The 17,811-nt window shown below is 44.5% G+C and overlaps 1 protein-coding gene across 2 annotated transcripts in view; it reads left to right on the forward strand.

Annotated features, from left to right (window-relative positions):
* The first annotated feature begins 7,804 nt into the window (after positions 1 to 7,804).
* Positions 7,805 to 17,811, forward strand: part of mcama (melanoma cell adhesion molecule a) — a 39,702-nt gene continuing 29,695 nt past the window's right edge. Inside the window, exon 1 of one of the 2 annotated variants that reach the window (XM_076750602.1) lies at positions 7,805 to 7,915. In XM_076750602.1, the coding sequence (XP_076606717.1) occupies positions 7,852 to 7,915 (64 nt within the window). In that variant the 5' untranslated portion in view covers positions 7,805 to 7,851. The remainder of the gene's footprint in view (positions 7,916 to 17,811) is intronic. The other variant, XM_076750603.1, reaches the window with a different exon arrangement.

Here is a 17,811-nt window from a genome sequence, read left to right on the forward strand (position 1 = left end):
CTGCAGGTCTGATCCCACTGAGAGTTAACGTCCAACTCTGCAGCCGATGCCATTTTTAGCCTTTTTTAGCTCATTATTTTGCTTATTGTGAATCTGATGCAGCAACATGTTTCAAAAACCGGGAAAGTTGTGGAACGCTCCAAAAACACCTGTTTGGAACATTCCACAGGTAAACAGGTTGACTGGTAATGAATTGGTATGAAGAAGTTTAATACATGGACCCAGAGACACTTCGGAAAATTGATTCTGCCTTGATTTACCAATATCAAAACAATGCCAAAATGCAAATGAGATGGGCGGGGCTAGTTGACACCAGCACAAAGGCACCAGTAGGCTACTTTTCTGTAGCCTTGCTAACTAGGCCACACCTCGACATCAGTGCACACACACACACACACACACACACACACAAAAACAACATTTTATGATTTGAGACGTATTTTAATTATGTGATTATGTTTATTGATGAACAACCGTTTACTCCTCCACAAGTACTTCTTTGCAACTCCTCTAGCTCTCGCCTGGGTTGCCAGATACGCTTTTTGAGCACAGGCTTTGGTATATGTCTCTGTAAAGGCACCAAACCTGGCAACCTCACTGCGATGCCAAAACTCCAGGATGCAAAGTCTCTTCAGCTCGGCAACAAATAGACCCAGAGCACAGCACAAACCGTCATGTCCACATTTCTGTGCTTCCTGTCTGTATGCTAAGCTAGGCTAACCACACGCTGACTGGTATCAACCTTCTCATCTCACTCCTGAAGAGAAGGAAAACACGTTCATGCTGAGCTTCTCCTTAAACGTGGGATGTGATTACAGCTGCAGGACTGAATCGTTTGTATGATAGATGGAATTTGGGGCAAAATGTCAAACAAGTCTTCCACCGTTTCTCCGTTACGTGACGTCTTGTTAACGTGATCAGAGCCGAGTGAAGGTGAAGTGTTCTGTCTGCTGGTGATGAAGAGCTGCCCTGACCAAATTTTGATTCACCACATTTGGGAGCAATTGGCCACCTGGGTCCCTGACCGCTTCAACCCAACCCCGTGTTGTACATGGCGCCCCGGCCCCGCCCCAGCCGGCCCCCCCGCCCCGCGCCCTCAACGAGACACTGATGCGTCTGAGCCGAGGTGTGCCGCGGTGATTCATTAGCTCATTAAGGCGTCTTGTGGCCATGGCAACCATCCTTCCACGGGGTCAGCGGTAGCATGACGGTCCCCTTCAGGGCGAACGCTGTCACAAGATCTGAGCAATGGCAGGAGGGACCATCAGTCACCCCTCCCCCAAAACATCCAGAGGTCCCATAACCCATTTATGCCCCCCGCCTCCCAAAAACACACACCCATGTGCACAAACACACACCTCCACAACACACAACGCTCCACCCGTAATCTAATCAGAAGCCGTGGGTAGAATATCTGATGATTGTGGTTCCAGTAAGCCTCCAGCTGACGGGAGGTGGAGGCACATGGTTTCCTTCTCGTCTCCAGGACAGATTCCGTTTATTCAGTGTCTGCCGGAGCTGGACGAGGACTCAGTCTGTCAAGACTGACGTGAAAAACAACTGAATTATTGTTTTAGAAATGGAACATCATGTTTGTTTTTACCTTAGACACATCACATGTTTTCACGAGTTAATGCAACAACCAAATTTTCCACTATAACATGAAATCTATGTTGTCTTTCATTTGTAAACGTACTTACAGACAAACAAAACCCTCATGTTAATTTCTGGTCAGTTGCTGCCATCATATGTGCCCACGTGGATTTGAAAAACAGCTTCTGGTGATTATAGAGTGAAATAAAGCTCTGACAGAACGTAGAACAGACCTGGACGGTGGAGAGAAACCTGATTCTTAAACCAAACAAGAGCAGAGTTAGAGAAATACGGAGGCTGATGTGGTATTTAGAGATGTTTATCCTGATAATGATTAAGTTATTTCAACCTTAAATCTCTTAATCTGAGCGTGCAGACTGGTTCCGTTGAATAAGTGTCACATTATTCCAGCAGGAGAAGCTCTAGTGCACAAATATACCCTCGATGGACACTTAACAAAAGCTTGTATGATTCAATGAATTCTACTTTTATGAAGTTAACAGTCAGTGTATGACTTAATTAGGCCTTAATTAAAGGTGGTGTTGCTCTGAACTACATCACACTGAGAGGTGTTTCTAATGTTTTGTCCTCCATATTAATTGAATTGATAAACATGAGTGTACTGCTCCAATGAGCAGGAGGAGATGAAAGGGTTAACCCTATATGGAAATATATAATTAAAGGCCCAGACGGCAGATTTTTATCGCTGCTCTCTTCTTCTGGCCAAACTTTTATCGTCCTCCCGGTGATTCACTGTGATGCCGCATGATGAGCTTTGCTTGCACATTTTGGAATCGCGGCCTCAGTGAAACATTGTGGAGTTTAATCGGAGCATTTTAATACAGCTGGCGGAGCGATAACACTTCTTGACTCTGCAATCTGCATAAAGGTTATGAATATAATGCTGTCCTTATCGCTGCAGTGTAAAATGTCTTCATGCCGCAGGACGTCCGCGGTTAAACGTCATTTTTCTGATGATAGTCTGCAGGAAATGTACTTTCAGGGTCACCTTTGACTTTGTTAGCTGCAGTACCGCCTTTGGCCACTGGGGCACATTAATACTCACGGAGCTGGACCAGTGCTGCCCTTTGCTTCCTTTTTTTTATTTGTGCAGTGCTATTTTGAGTCTGAATACTTAACTCAGGCAGTGAAAACAGTTACAGAAACACACAAGAATCCGTCCAGTGACGGCGTCTCTGGCAGAGGAACCCTCCAGGTCCCATTAGGAGGCTTGTTAGTGTGATTGCTGTAATTTTCCTGAAGACGTTACAGACATAAATCTCTTTTTCCTCCTTCAGCATAAACAAGTTACTAAAATCCGATTCGCCGGTTGAGGAGCGTGCCCTTGAAGCCCCCCGGCACTCTGTGGTGAATGGCGTCCTTTCTCACGTCGACTCCCCTTCCTCTGACAGAGTCTGTTCCAGCCCTCGGTCCTTGACTTCGTCTGGCACCCCCGTGGTGAAAAACAATCTGTGTGAGCAGAGCAGCCAGTGTGTGGGCTCACTTCAGGCTACACAGGCATGAGGATGATGATGATGATGGTGATGGTGATGAGTCCAGTATCCTGACTACTTCAAAGATTCTTTTATGCCATTGGATGAAAACACTATGTGGCCTGACTTCATGTCTGCTTTGAACTGCTCCACTAACAGGCTGCACAATGGGAGCTGTGGGGTCTTTGGAGTTTGATCCACACAAGGTCCTAAAAGTCAGGATATCTCTGCTGCAACCATTTAGGCCATTATTATTTTTAACTGTCTCCCATAAGTCTCCAAACTTTATGGAGGTGCAATCATAAAACCCTGAAGAGAAAGCCCTTTCCGACTGTGTGCAGTCTCACGTCTTCTCTCCTCTCAGTGCTGCTTGTTTTGCTGAGTGAATCTTTTTCTTATGCAGCCAAACGGGCTCACGTTATTTTAATAAACTATGTCAACACTTGGCCTTTTTCCCGTCGTGCCAGGTTGCCGTTTGAAGTGTGGAGGTGTGCATCATCTAACAGCTCCGTCTTGTTCAATTTGTCCCCGCAGAACGTTAAACTGATCTGCTGTCAGGAAACAAAGGCAGACACGAGCACGTCTTGCTTTGTAGATGGATTTTTGATGAACGAGCGGCGTCGGCACGAAGGTTGGTGGCAAATACGTCACAATGAAACCAGAAAACAATAATGAAATCGACCATACGGTGAAGTTATAACAGAATGTAAATACTTTGAACGGTAACATCTTTAAAATATTGAAGATAAAGATGATGAAAAAGTATATTTTATATTCATAACTCCATCAAAAAAACTCTACAGAATGCAAAGTTTTTACAAAATGCAACATGCACGATGAATAGTTAAAGAAATAAAACATCTTGACCCATCGAGGAGCGAAAGCTTGAATCTCCATCTTCAACACATCATCATCATCATCATCATCAAATAAGACCAATTTAACAAAAAAAACTCATTTCAGCCTCAAACTCAAACTTCGATAGAAACCGCAGACAGCTCTCGCTTTCTTCCCAAAGGTCCCTCATCTGGTCTTCAGCCTCAGCTCGTTCTAATGAGAACCGCGAGAACCGAGCTCGTTACTGCTGTTCTTACATCTTTTCATTGATTAAGAATAGATGTTAAAGTGCTGCTGTGATAAAATAATAAATAAGTCACTGAAGAAGAAAATAACGCTGAAACTCCATGAACAAAGCCGCCTGGTCTCATGATCTTCAGGTTTAGGTTAAATTCTAAATGAACATACTTTTAGTAAAATGGTGAACGGACTGAGGTCATTTACACATTAAAAGGAGCAAAACAACGAAGTTTTGTCCTGCAGATAATCTGTGCATGTCAGATAATTTACATATCAGCTTTTACACACGTTTGAACACGTCATGTCTGATTACACGAACACAACATGTGAGTATTTTAACCCTTAAATCTTCACTTTGACACCTCTCCTCTCTTTTCGCTTTCACGGCAGCAGAGACGGCCGCAGGGAAGAGAAAGAAGAAGCAGGATGAAGATGAGGGGCTGATGAAGAGGCTCAGCTGATTTAAAAATACAGGAGGAGAAAGATTGGGCAGGCGGGACTCATCCCTTCCTCTGCCTCTCCTCCATTACGGGAGAAAAGAAGGATTTGAGACGGTTTGGGATTTCTGCCTCTTCAAAGTCGTTTTCACACGAGCTTCTTTCCGCTCTCACAGAAAACAGAGTTCATCTCAAAAGGCCGCTGATATCTGTGTTTCCCAGCAGAAGAATTAAAGAGAAAAACAGATTTTGACTGAGGAGCATCTACAAACATGAATCACATTCATTCATTCTGCTACATGTTTTGTTTTCTGTATATTTTAGTTATAACGTGTGCGGTTTTCAACACGCTCACACTGATTTCACACTGATCAGCAGATGCTACGCCTCCCATTCTCACACTAATGCTTGAACCAGGCGCTGTGGCTGAAAAGGTCCAGTCAAAGCTGAGTTATGACAGTTCATGGCTGGTCGGGGGTGCGATCCCGGGCGTGGCATGAACCTCCGGCATGTTAGGCCCTTGAAGCTCCTCGGTTGCAGCAGGTGAGGAGAGAGACGTGGTTGGCTGCTCCATCTGTCATGGATGTAGCACATGCCTGTCCACACCCCACCCAGCAGTGAGATGACTGGGAAGCCTCCTGCTGCAGCCGCGACTCTCAAACGATGAGCGAGACTGCAAAGAAGATTCAGGACGAGCCGATCCTCGATGGCTGAAATGGACAGATGGGATCAAAAAATGTCAGACTTTCACACAGAGGCCGCTGTTCACTTCCTGTTTCCAACCAGCTGTCAACGCTGGCCTCTTTAACCGTGACCACGATTGTTCCCAAAGCTTTAGCAAGTAGTTTCTCTTTTAGCCATGACGACATGGTCCCCTGAACTTAATGAAGCATTTTAACCAAAATATGGATAAAGTGTGTCCACACTTTTGGAAACGTTCTCCAACCACAATTTAACAGAAAACCACTAAATCTGGACTAAAACACTAGAGAAGTGGCTTCTTAGCATCACTGCTCCCAGACCCCTGATGAGGCATGTGTCATCAGTTCGAAAAACTGTTGTTCTTCTGCTCACTGTTTTTTCAGATTCGTCCACTCTGGAGAACTTTTCAAAGCTCAGTTTTTGTGTTTGAAAAGGATCATTAATGCTTTAACGAACAGCTGCCTGTATATTAAATACATACTAGGCTACATACAAAAATGAATGTAAGAGAAATCTTTGGTTTTCTTTGTCAGATTCTGCAGCAGTGCTGTATCCAGACATGCTTCAGGCTGAGGTGGACGGTGAGCTACTGGTGTTAACAAAGGAGACAATACGTGGGCGAAAAGTTGGAAAAACCCTGATTTAGAAGAAGCCTGGTCAGAATCGTGTCTCCTGAGTAAGGGTGGATGGATTTCACGTGAGAGATGGTTTCCTTCAGAGAACTTGGCTCCAATCCAAACCAAATACTCCCTGATATGAGGTGCAAGATGCTTTCACACATGTGTGCAGCTGCTGCCGGACTCTTTTCAGCATGAAGCTCATTTTCGGTTTATTTTGAGTTGCCAGCGGCTGATTGAGTCATGATTCATGCAGGTGCTTTGTCAGAGCTCTCAGCAGCATTTCACACAGTTGTGTGGTTTTTGGGTCCACAGCCTGGTTTTCCATGTTCACCTGTGATTAGGGATCATTAGCAATGGCTGCTTCATGTCACAGGGTCACAGGCCGAGAACCGCCGAGTTAAAACCAGACACCGTGACACAGAAGAGATTTCACTTCGGACAAAATTCATTCTGAACGCAGCGTTTTTCCACAGAAACACACCGAATTTACCACATTCAAGATAGGAGTGTTTTCAGACTGATGCTTAATGTGTCAGAAAGTGCCCTTCACAGTAAACCTGTGCCGCGTCCACGGCTGTGGGCTCATGTGTGACGAGGGCTGGACAGCCGGGTGACCACCACCTCCAGGAGGCTTTTCTCCTGCAGCTCCTGATCTGAGGTGACTCCTCAGTCGGTGATGAAAACTCCAGAAGCTGCAGGAAGTATCGCCCCTTTGCGTCACCCTCAGCCAGAACGCTGCATTTTGAGCGTGATGGATGTTTATTTTAATCAGTTTCACTCTTCGTTTATTCCTGTGTTGAAAGATGTGTTAATATCAACATTGTCCTGCCTGATTTTAATGTGAAGAATATTAATTAGACCATTTCCTGAAGAAAGAGAAAGCTGGAAACACTTAAACTGTAGTTAAGGTCTTTATTACTGCTGGATGATCAAAAGCGGTTCCTGTGGTGTTCGCTGGTTTCTTGCTGATTTATAACTTTCTAAGATGACTGAAGTGGTTTGTGGTTTATAGAAGAACTCAGCTGTAACATGTTTGTTCATTAAAAAAGTAAACTTTCATCTATTTCACGTTGTCTGCAAGAGATTCTCGAGCTGCTGCTTAAACATGTCTGCAGTGTCCATAGATGTGGAGTCCAAAGCACCAAAGAGTAGAAAGCACAACTTCAAAGGAACAGTCTCCTTTGGTTTTAAGCCGGGGGAGGAACGAGCAGAAATCCCTTGGTCAGAAGATTAGAGATCAACTGATGCTATAGAGCCGCAGCGGTTCCCAAAGCAGGTGCCTGACGGACCATGCAGGCTCCGAACGGGGCCACAAGTCGGTGAATAAGTCAAAAAAGTGAGTCTAAAAGCAGTTTCGATGCGTATAAAAGTAAATAATCAGTTCCCTTTGAGCTCAGGACCGGGTTCAGTTTTAAGATGCTTAAAAAAACATTATGATTATGAAGCTAATCACCTCACCTGAGACTCCAGCAAACTCCAGCAGCTTCCACCACAGACAAATACAAATACTCATGTTTCTGTGGCTCTACATTAAACTTCAGGCTGTGTGTGAGCGCCGGTCACCATCTGACACCATGGACATGCAAATAAAGTTTAGCTTCATTCAGCCAACAGGTCACGTGACTGAGGCCAAAAGGTGTGCAGACCTGATAAGGTGGGCTTATTGTCGTGACCTTGAGGAGTTTCTGTATGGATGGAACACATTTCCACCAAGAAGAAATCTCAGTTTGTAGCAGAAGAAAACACCGACAAGCTGCTTCTACCGCACACAATGAGAGGAGGAGGAGGAGGAGGAGGAGGACCCCGCCAGCCTGAGACTTAATTGAGCCCCCTCCCCTCCCCTCCCCCCCCCCCCCCCCTCCTCCTCCTCCTCCCCAGTCTCCTCCGGGCTGCTTCAGTTCAGCGTGTTCGGCTCCTGATCGGACAGTCATGGCTTTCCTGCTCGGAGCTTTTGCGCCGCTCTTTCTTCATGTTTGCCTCCTGAGCTGCGGCGGTGAGTTCACATGAATTTCGTCTTTTTGTGCGTTTTCAGCAGCAGAAGTTCAGTGAAGGAGCAGATCCGAGCACTTTGAATGGATGATGCTGTGACACGAACAGGACGAGTTTCCTGCTGGAAAACAGTTTCTGCTCGGTCCTACTTTTAATTATGTTCGCTTCGCTGATGAACTTCAAGCTAATTTGCATGAATTGTCGAACTGCTGACACTTTTTTGGGCTTGTGTTTTCAGTAGTTTTCGGCCGCAGTAAAATGTTTAAAGGCGTATTTAATTACTGCGCAGGCTAATTGGTGCAGTGAACAGACCAATTAAGCAGTGTGCGCGCGAGCAGACACGGAGGACATGTGACCGTGTGCTCGCTCCCAAACTGTCTGCACAAGTTATTAAAGGTTTAATAAGGCTGCTGTAAGCACGTGAGGACGAGCACACTTAGAAAGGCGTGTGAAAGCTGCACTTTGAAAGCGGACAAGAGCTGGAGTGTGATGGAGGAGGCTGGTTTAACACGCAGCAGTGTGTGTGTGTGTGTGTGTGTGTGTGTGTGTGTGTATCATTATGACAGCCAGTCTTCACCCTCAGACTGTGGGTGTTTTCCTGAAGGAGTGTTCAGGGTCAACAGTTGCTTGAAGAGTCGAAACTAACAGTTCTGAATCTGGTTTGTCTGAATATTTCTGCGTCGATCGATGTGAAAAATGTCCTTCATAGTTTGCAGAGTTCAAGGTCACGACCTCAGACGTTGAGCTGAGATCCAAAGACTCTCAGTTTGCAGGAAATCTTCTCTTTCCTGTTGTTGAACTAATGAACTAACTGTAAATCTAGTTAGACTCAGTGAAGGAGCTGGAACATTAGGTTAAAGATTGAGGCGATCCATGAAACACCGACAGCGACTACGAGCTGAAACAATCACAAAACAGATCAGTTCATTGACCAGTTTGATATTAATAAGCATTAATCGTTCAGGAAAGACAGCAGATTGCATTAACTGGTTCCAGCTTTGCAAACATGGCGAGTTGCTTCTTCTGTTTAACTTTGCTGTAAACTGAATATCTTTGGGTTTTTGGATGGATTAAAAAGCCATCTGAGGACATTTTAAGGAACAAACATTCATATTCATGTAATTCCTCAAGGAAATGATCGAAGTGTGGTGGTACAGATGTACAGCGTGCTTCCTAACAGTAGTTTGAAGGAGTTAATCAACCAAAATCAGAAGAGCCCAGCGGTACGTGGGCACGGCCAGCATTAACATGATTTTAGCTGCAGGCAGATGAACCTGCAGCTGTGGACGCTCTCTGTGCTGCAGGGCGACGTACCAACGAGATCCATCGTTCGCCGCCGCCGCTCGTTTGTCAGTGAACTAATCAGCGGGTTGTTTTCTTTGTCTGACCAGATTGGGCTGAAGTTGAGCTCTGAGTGTGCGTACAGAAATGGATTTTTGAACTGATCGATTGGGGATAGCAGACGAAGGGCGGTTCTCACGTGAACCTGCAGACTTCATGTTCGCTGATGATCGACTCAGACGAGCTTCGGTGTTCAGAGTTAAATGTAAAGCTTCCTTCTTCTCCTCGCAGCCTCTCACAACGGGACAACACTCACTCTGTCTTGACCTTAAACCTCTTTTTCTCTCAAATCCCTGTTTTTTACCCCATCAGCCTTGTCTTAATTGGGTTACGTCTGTCTAATCCTCATCTCCCCTCCACCTCCTCTGGAGACGGAGTAAATCTGTCTGTTTTTGGATTAGGTCGTGGGTTCCTGATAGAGACCCCGTCCCTCTAAAGAGCTTCTAAACCAGCTTCTGTCAAAACTGACCTCCTTCCTGATGAGCCCTGAAGGGCACTTACTCAAATGCAATTTGTGGCTGAAAGCATTTCTCCTGTCATGGAAATGAACTCATCCTGAGCACCAGAAGAAACCCAAACATGAGGCCTGTATTGATTTCACAGCGCAGCGTTCATCAGTACGATGGTCATGTTGTGTTACTGGAAAGGTCCAGCAGTAAATCAGAGGTTGGTGCAGAGCTTTTACAAAGACGTTTACTGATCTGGAAGCACGACGTGCCTCTGCTGTTCATGCCATTATTGAATACTTTTAAGCAAACAAGGTTTTATCCTTAATTTTATCCTCAGAGCCATTTTTTTTTGTTGTGTAAATTTAATCAAATTACAAGACGGGAGGTTTTATTATCTGGATGTAATGAAAATTAGGAGCATACATCAGTGTCACCCAAACATTAAACACACAGAGCAAACTTGAATTTTGACTTGCAGCCGAATCTCTGACTCTTGCATCACTTTCTTTAGGATTCGTAGCGATTAATCTTTGCCCCTCCGGTGAAAATACAGTGTCCAGACCAGGATACTCCCTCCTGGTGAATGGAGGCCGCGAGCTCTGCTAGTGACTGATGTAGACCCTGACTGTGATGATGTAGAGGCAGGTCGACATTTTAATGGTGTTTGGAGTGAAACCATTAAAACGGCTTCGGCACTCATTTGTGCAGCAAATGTTTCAGCAGCTTTCATTAATGGACGACCGCAAGCTCTTTAGAGCCGGGGGATGTCGTGGCTTTGTTCAGCGAAGCTTCTGAGAAACGACTCGACTTCCTTCTCGATGGAGTAAAGTGTGTGAACGAGCTCCAGGCTTGGTCCACAGAAACAGACTGTTGGGCGAAGGCTGTACCAAGCAGCTGACGCTTTAGCGAGCTCGCTAAGCTAACTGCTGCTACCGACCTGTCCAACAGAAAACATGTGTCATGTGTGCCTGTCCACCGTTGTTCTTGCTTCCTCTTGTCCTGTCCCGACCTCACCTGTGCTGTTATTGGCTGGAAGCTACACATTTCTTCTACCTGTTGACAGGATTAATACACAAATGAAGTACTTTAACTTGGATATTTAGCAGCCTGTTTTAGGGAGATATTCAGAAGTGAAGTGAAATGATGTCACGTAGTTTATGAAGCAATAAGACCAAATCATCTTTGTTTCAGCCTCTCAAATGTTAATATTTCTTGGTTTTCTGATTATCAGTTTAGTGTGTTTGCACATTTAATCAAACTAAAAAAACTAATTCGAAGATGTGAGCTTGGTCTCGTTAACTTTAAAGACATTTTACATTATTTTTTGACATTTGAGTGTTTGATCAGTTGAATTTACGGCCAGATTAATCAACTAAGAGAATAAACATTATGTTAAACCTCATATGTTTGTTTTACACTGGTGGTTCAGCATATTATTCATTGTGATTTATATATAGATTTATTGATATTCTAAAATGAAATAAAGAAAGATACATTTAATCATATTACTCAGACTTCCACTTTTAGAATTGAGATATTCAAATTGTTCTTGACCACAAGGTCAGACTGCATCAAGAAGAAACTACATTCATTTCAATGAGAGAAGACGTTTGTGGAGCTGTAACACTGCTGGGTATTGAACCACAACAATAGTTTGCAGCCCAGATACTGTCAAGCTTTGAATGTTTGGTCCCGTTTCCTCGTTCTTTTGATCAGATGATGATTATATTTGTTATTACATTAAGGAAAAGCTCTTGTTTGTGTGAGTGTTGGGTGAGTCATCCTTCATTATTAGCTGGATCAGAGAATGTGTTGTAGTAGTGAGATATCTAGAAGTGAGTCATGAGGCGTCCCGGGGAGGCCGTCTCCTCCTGTAAATAATGGCTGGTCTCCCTGACCTCCTCTTCGTGCCTTCACGCTGCTGCTGGGCTCGTCTGAATGCAGCAGGAAGTGTGCAGCTGTTGGCAGCAGTTGTTCATGTGGGATTAGTGCCTTTGCCTGAGTGATAGTCAGGCATGACAGCCGTATAATCTAATGTATTGGCTCATTGTTTTCATTAAAGAGAGTGCGCCGTTTGATCCCTGTGGTATTGTAATGGTGCCCTGCTCGATGGGCGTATGTAAGATAATTCAGCTAACATGTATGTCAGCATGAGGGACAATCGGATACCTTACGTCCTATTGGGACAGATCCTCATCGCTTTCAGTGTGGGCACCAGAGCAATGGAGCACGTGGAGCAAAAGCTCTGGTTTTGTCTTTTTAAAACAAACATGTTGTCATAGAGCACCTGCAGACAGGTGATTAAACAGCCGATGTCATTGTCTGCCGTCTGTTTACAGGCTGAGAAATTCAACTTTCACAGCTTTTGTCTGCAGTTTCAATCAATGTTTCAGGTCAAGTCAGTCGTGAGCTCCACAACACTTAACCAAGACCGCCATCTTCCTCTCATCCAAGTGCTGTTATTTCCTTTTTTGCAGATCTGTTCAGTATAAAGGTTTCAGTTTGTTGATAGAAAGAGAAAATCAGGTGGATTATGTTGCACTTTGTTTTTCCTACCAAACAGCGAGACAGAGGCAGAGTGGACTGAAGGCTTCACCGACACAGCAGGCGTGATTACTTTAGTTATGAACAGTGACAGGAGTGAAAGCAGACATTGATTTCTAAGAACAGGGAAGAAAATTTCCATAAACCTGTAAAACGTGTCTGCTGCCAGTTGACCGAAACTGTCGAAAAGCTTTTGTTTGACGTTGCTTTGTTGTAAAAGTGCAGTTTTTTGGTGTTTGTTGTTTCAGACTTTGGTTTAAAGCCCGTGCATGCTTTGAAGATCCGTGGCATGTTTCAGAAAATCAGAGGCGTAGCCGCGGAGCCGACATCCACCCTTAAGCCTAAAGTGAAGGGGCTTCAAGAGCCAGTGGAGGGTTGATGTCTGAGTGGGATTTTATATCCAGCAGCTGCCTCCGTGATCCCTGGCCTTCTGGGAGGGAGTTTCTCCTGTATTGACTACCTTTCTGGTGCTGAAGAACTCTCCAAAACATCCCTGACTCGTGTGTTATTCAAAGCCCTTCATTCAACACGGTGAAAAAATCTATAGAGTGAACAATCCGCCCTCCAGAAGGCAGGAGCTGCTTTAGGAGTTTGTTTTAAGCAAACTCAATCAAGAAGAGGAGGGAGCGGGAGGAAGATCCGTGTGCACTCGGGGGGTGAGGAACTCGTCGTGGAGTCGTGCCAGAGCGCTGAACTTTTATCACAGTCTGTGTCAGAAACATGAAGCGTCTCCTGAACCGCACTGAGGGGTTTCTGTGTGTATTTTTAAAGGAGTGCTGCAGGGTTCCTCACTGTGGTGGGAGGCTGCTGAAAGGGCTGTTTCTTAAAAGCCTCTCTGAATCTATTGGATTTGGCTGCACGGCCGCGCTGGATTGATTATTTGTAGACGGTAATGTAAGAGCAGCGTGATGAATGTGGAGGTGTGATTTCGCTGGGTTAGATCGTCGGCTGTCAGCGTCATCTGCATGATTATTGACTTCAGGAGTTAGAGCGTATTATCTGTCTGTACACAGCTTGTAATGTGGACGCTCGGTCTGTCCTGCAGGCCAAGCTGTCGCTGATCAGCGTTTTCCTGCTCAGAGGACCACTCGGACAGTGTTTGCATGCAGCGGTGTGTCCACAGTGGGTTTACGCAGGTGTTCAATAGACTGAAGGCAGCGATGGAAGAAGTGCTCGGATGTGTAAAAGCTGCCGTGAAATCAAAATACTTCAATATGGTTAAAGTCCAACATTCAACAGTTACTGAAGTTTGTGAGGATTATCAGCAAAATGTACCTCAAACTTCAAATATACTGTAGTAACTCTACTAAAACACACGCAGCAGTTTAAACCAGTGATATCTGCACTAAAAGCAGCAGATTAATGACCAGGAAGCGAGCGAACCATGTGATCAATCAGTCTGATGAGTCTGATCAGTTCAGTGATGTCATGGCGGCGATGTGGCGTTCGAGGAGTGGCGGAGCTCCTCTGCTCCTCCTCAGCTTCTGCAGTGCTGTCAGATGTGTGTGTTGCTGCCGTCTCATAACATAATTATCAGGTAATATTATCAATATAAGACATTTTTTTAATCACATTAAGATTTTTACTGCTGTTATCATGAATAATAAGTATGCAAAGTTTCAAATTAAAGCAAAAACAAAGCAAAAAATGTAAAGAAAGAAGTGACCTGCTGGTGAAATGATCACAAACTGAGACAATTCAAATTTAGTTTGTTTCCTTTGTCGCACTAATGAACATCTTTTGTCCCTCTTTCCATATTGTCCCTCGTTGTTTAGGCCAAATAAACTGCAGTTACATGCAGGCAGAGAAGCACGTTGAACGGCTCAGTCCTGTTTGCTTCATTTTAAGATAAAACATTCGTTAGTCATATTTCAGGCTCTGGCAGATTTGCCCATTTGTCTCTGAACTCTGCACAGGCGAAACTGGCCATCTGTACATGACGTCCCTTCATATTTAGAAGGCCCATCTGTGGGACACATGGCACTCTCTTGGGCCACAATCCAAGTCTTGGCAGCGGTCCCATCAGTGCCAGAGGGAGAGACAAAAAACCTCCAGTATCGCCTTCATTGAGAAGCCCTTCCTTCCTCCTTTTCCCGCTCCTCTGGCTCTCCGCTCTGCAAACAGAGCTTAACCAGCAGCTGCACACACCTGACGCCCCATCCGTCGGACGAGCCGCATTCTGCTGGGGGGCGACAAGCGGGGGCTCATGTTACGGAGAAATTGAACACCACAATGGTCTTCGGCTCCTTCCCGCCTTTTCCGAGCCGCGTCCCCCTTCCTGCGTCTCCTCTCACACCTCTCTCATGCCCCCTCCTTTCTTTGTGTTTGACTGGAGCCTGGGAATATTTACTTTAGTCGTGTTGTTGTCAACAGTTCTGACGGAAACAGCAGGAGAGGGTTGCAGGCAAATAAAGGGCGGGATTAGCTTAATAAACGCGAGATATGAGCTCACATCGTCATTCTTTGAGGGCATTAATAAGAATCTTGATGTGGAATTGAAGTTAATGTCTGGTAGTTAATCAAGCTTTGCACACAAAGCTGGCAGTGCACACACACCACCCACATGGAAAGTACTAACAGTATCTTCTACCAAAGTGTCCAAACCAGCAGAGACAAGACATCGTGATGCCAAACAAAACCAGTTTCATTTCAGAACTGTTCCAGTTTGGCTCTGAAGGTGTTTTTCTTCTAAAAGCTGATGTGACGCGCACATTTAAAGAGCGATATTGATTTTAAAAGATGCTGAAAATATTAAGATCCTGGACTTCAGAGGCGGGTGTCTGATGATCATCTCCTGTAATTCGCCCATTCAGGGAATAGTTCTTTAATTTGGGTAATAAGCTTCTTCTCTGTCTCGCTGAGCGCTACATGAGAAGATCGACAGCACAGTTTTCAGCCTCAACGTTAAATATGAAAATGCTGCCAGCAGCTGGTGAGTTTAGGTTAGTTAAAAAGATAGAAAACAAGAGGAAACAGTCCAAAGATAACAGAATCCACCTGCCAGCACCTCTAAAGCTCACTGATCAACCTGTTGTATCTGCACAAAAAACGAAGCCTCGTTTACTCTGTACTGACAGTAGACTGGTGATCATCAATGTCCTGAAAGAGTGGTGATGTGAAGGTAAAAATAAAACACTGAACCTGAAACATTTCTTCTATCTTTTCTGCTGCTAGTATTGATACTTATTGGCTGACATGTATATGAAATGGAGCTGGGTTATATAGAAATTACAATAGTTTTCGTACTTTTTATAATTTTTTTTTTTTTTTATCTTATTTATGAACCAAACAACATTAAAAATGTCAGTTTCCTGTCATATGAGCCAAGGCTGTCCACAATAAAAGGCTCCATGATGATCTGGTATTACTGCAGGTGGATGGGCAGCACAGACTCCCCTTAAGTCCTGAGGCGTTCAGGTGTGTTTGTAAGGTGACCACAGCACTATGTCATTGGCTGCATGTCTCACCTGTAACTTTCTGTGTCCTCTCCTGTAATGGATATGAGAAATGTTTCTCTTTGGGACAATGAACGTGTCTTCAGCATCTGCTCGAGGCTTCCCCGGAAGACCGCGTCATTGTCCTCAGGAATGTCCTCTGATTTCTCTTATGGTTAATGTCGGACTGCCGCTGTGTCAGAGTCACCTGCAGCCTGTAAAACATATTCAGCTCATCCCCAGGATTAAGTTGCAAAGTGATATCGTGAGTTCAGATGACGAAAGTAACAGAATAGGAAATACAACAGGTAGAGTGTGTAGTTTTCCCGACATTTGAGAGTCAAAGAGGCCATGTTGTGTTATTTTACACAAGTGATTTATCACGACAGCCACCAAAAATAAGTCATTTATGCTTCAGGGTCCGTATTGATGTCAACCAAAGACACTTGAGACCAGAGTCCAGAGACAAAGAAATGTGAGGAGAGGCCACATTTTTAATCTGTCAGCTAATTCAGAAGGCTGTTAGCTGTTTTTAGCATCATATTTATAATGTAGCGTCCTATCTGACATTACCAGCAGCTCTGTGAAGCTGTACATATGCACTCTTTGAGCTAAATGCTAACAGCAGCATGCTAACATGCTCATAATGTCAATGCTAACGTGCTGCTGTTTATGGATGATGGTTATATGATGTACATCTGAGGCTGATGGGAGTTTCCTTTCTTTGGTGGACATGAATGTTCAATTATAGTCAAGATATTTCACTCAAAACCACAAATGTCAGCCTCATGGTGGCGCTAGAGAAAAACCTGGAAACCATGTATCTGAAGCAGATTTCTCGATAATCCGTCCGGTGGCTGTCAGTCAGTCTGTGGACCAGCCGACATCGTCATCCTCGCTGCCAGCACGGCTACTGAAAACGAACTTGTACATAAACAAGATTTTATGGAGGACTTTCACCTCCTCATCACGTTATCATTTCTCTTTCTCTGTCGGTCCAGATCGAGCTGTAAAGCTCGCGATGCCACGTTCACATCTGGTGTCAAATTAAAACGAAGTCACTTAGAAATCCAGGCTGACTTTGATGGTGAGGAGACATCTCTGTGTTCGGGTGTACATGTGCATATGAATATTCATGACGACCTCGGGGCCAACCAGAGCGTCTTTCATGGCGTTCGCCTCATGCGCTAATGGGCTGTGCCATGCCACGGATCTGGCATGCATCTGGCACTGTTTTTTCTGATTAGCACTAGAAACTAAGCAAGCAGCTCTCGATGTGGAGCTCCTTAATAAACACAGGAAACAGCCGCGGCATTATGTGCTTTTTAAAGTAAAGTTTGTAAGAGGCAGCGGAGGATGTCTGTGGATGATATTATGCAGGATTACGGAGTCTTGTGTCAGAGCTGTAAATGTTATCCCAACCCCTGAGGCTCAGCGATCAGCACAGGCCCGGATTGAACTCACATTTCATGCTTTGTGTGGGACTCTCCGCCTCAGCTGATTCATAGCGCAGGCCTAATTATTTTTGTCCTTTTCTGTTGTTCAGTTGATGGTTGCAGGGCGTTTGTTTGGCACATTCCCCAGAGGGCTCATCTCTTTGTTTAAGTGTCCCTCAGGAGAACCAAGAGAGGCAGAAAATGAGCCGGTGGAGGGAAACCAGCAGCAACTGTTGATCGAACGGAGGAATTTCTCTGGAATATTTCCGCTCGGTCTGTTTCTCTGTGTCATCGTGACACAATCAGGACCAAAACAACTTTCTTTTCCCATCGTGGATTCAACTGTAGATTATTTTCTGGATTCAGTGACGGATCGCTTGGTCAATTAAAGGCAGAATTTAGTGAAAAACGGCCTTCATAGTTTTGTTTTTTAGCTCAACGTGACCGAAAGATATTCAGTTTATTGTCATGAAAGAGAAAGAAAAGCAGAAAATATTCACACTTCAGCTGAAAACATGAATTTTTTAAAAACTTTGAGTTGTTGGAAACCCTGTATGCATGTTGTCACTCTCCATCCAGAGGCCGCGGAGGCAGTTTGAAGTGAGATGAGCTGAATTTGAACTGGAAAAGATCAAACAAACGCGTCCTTCTCTGAATGTCTTCACACATTTTCCTCAGCATGCAGATGGAGTAACG

The sequence above is a fragment of the Chaetodon auriga genome, chromosome 15 (genome assembly GCF_051107435.1).
Source record: "Chaetodon auriga isolate fChaAug3 chromosome 15, fChaAug3.hap1, whole genome shotgun sequence".
In the NCBI taxonomy this organism is placed as follows: Eukaryota; Metazoa; Chordata; class Actinopteri; order Chaetodontiformes; family Chaetodontidae; genus Chaetodon; species Chaetodon auriga.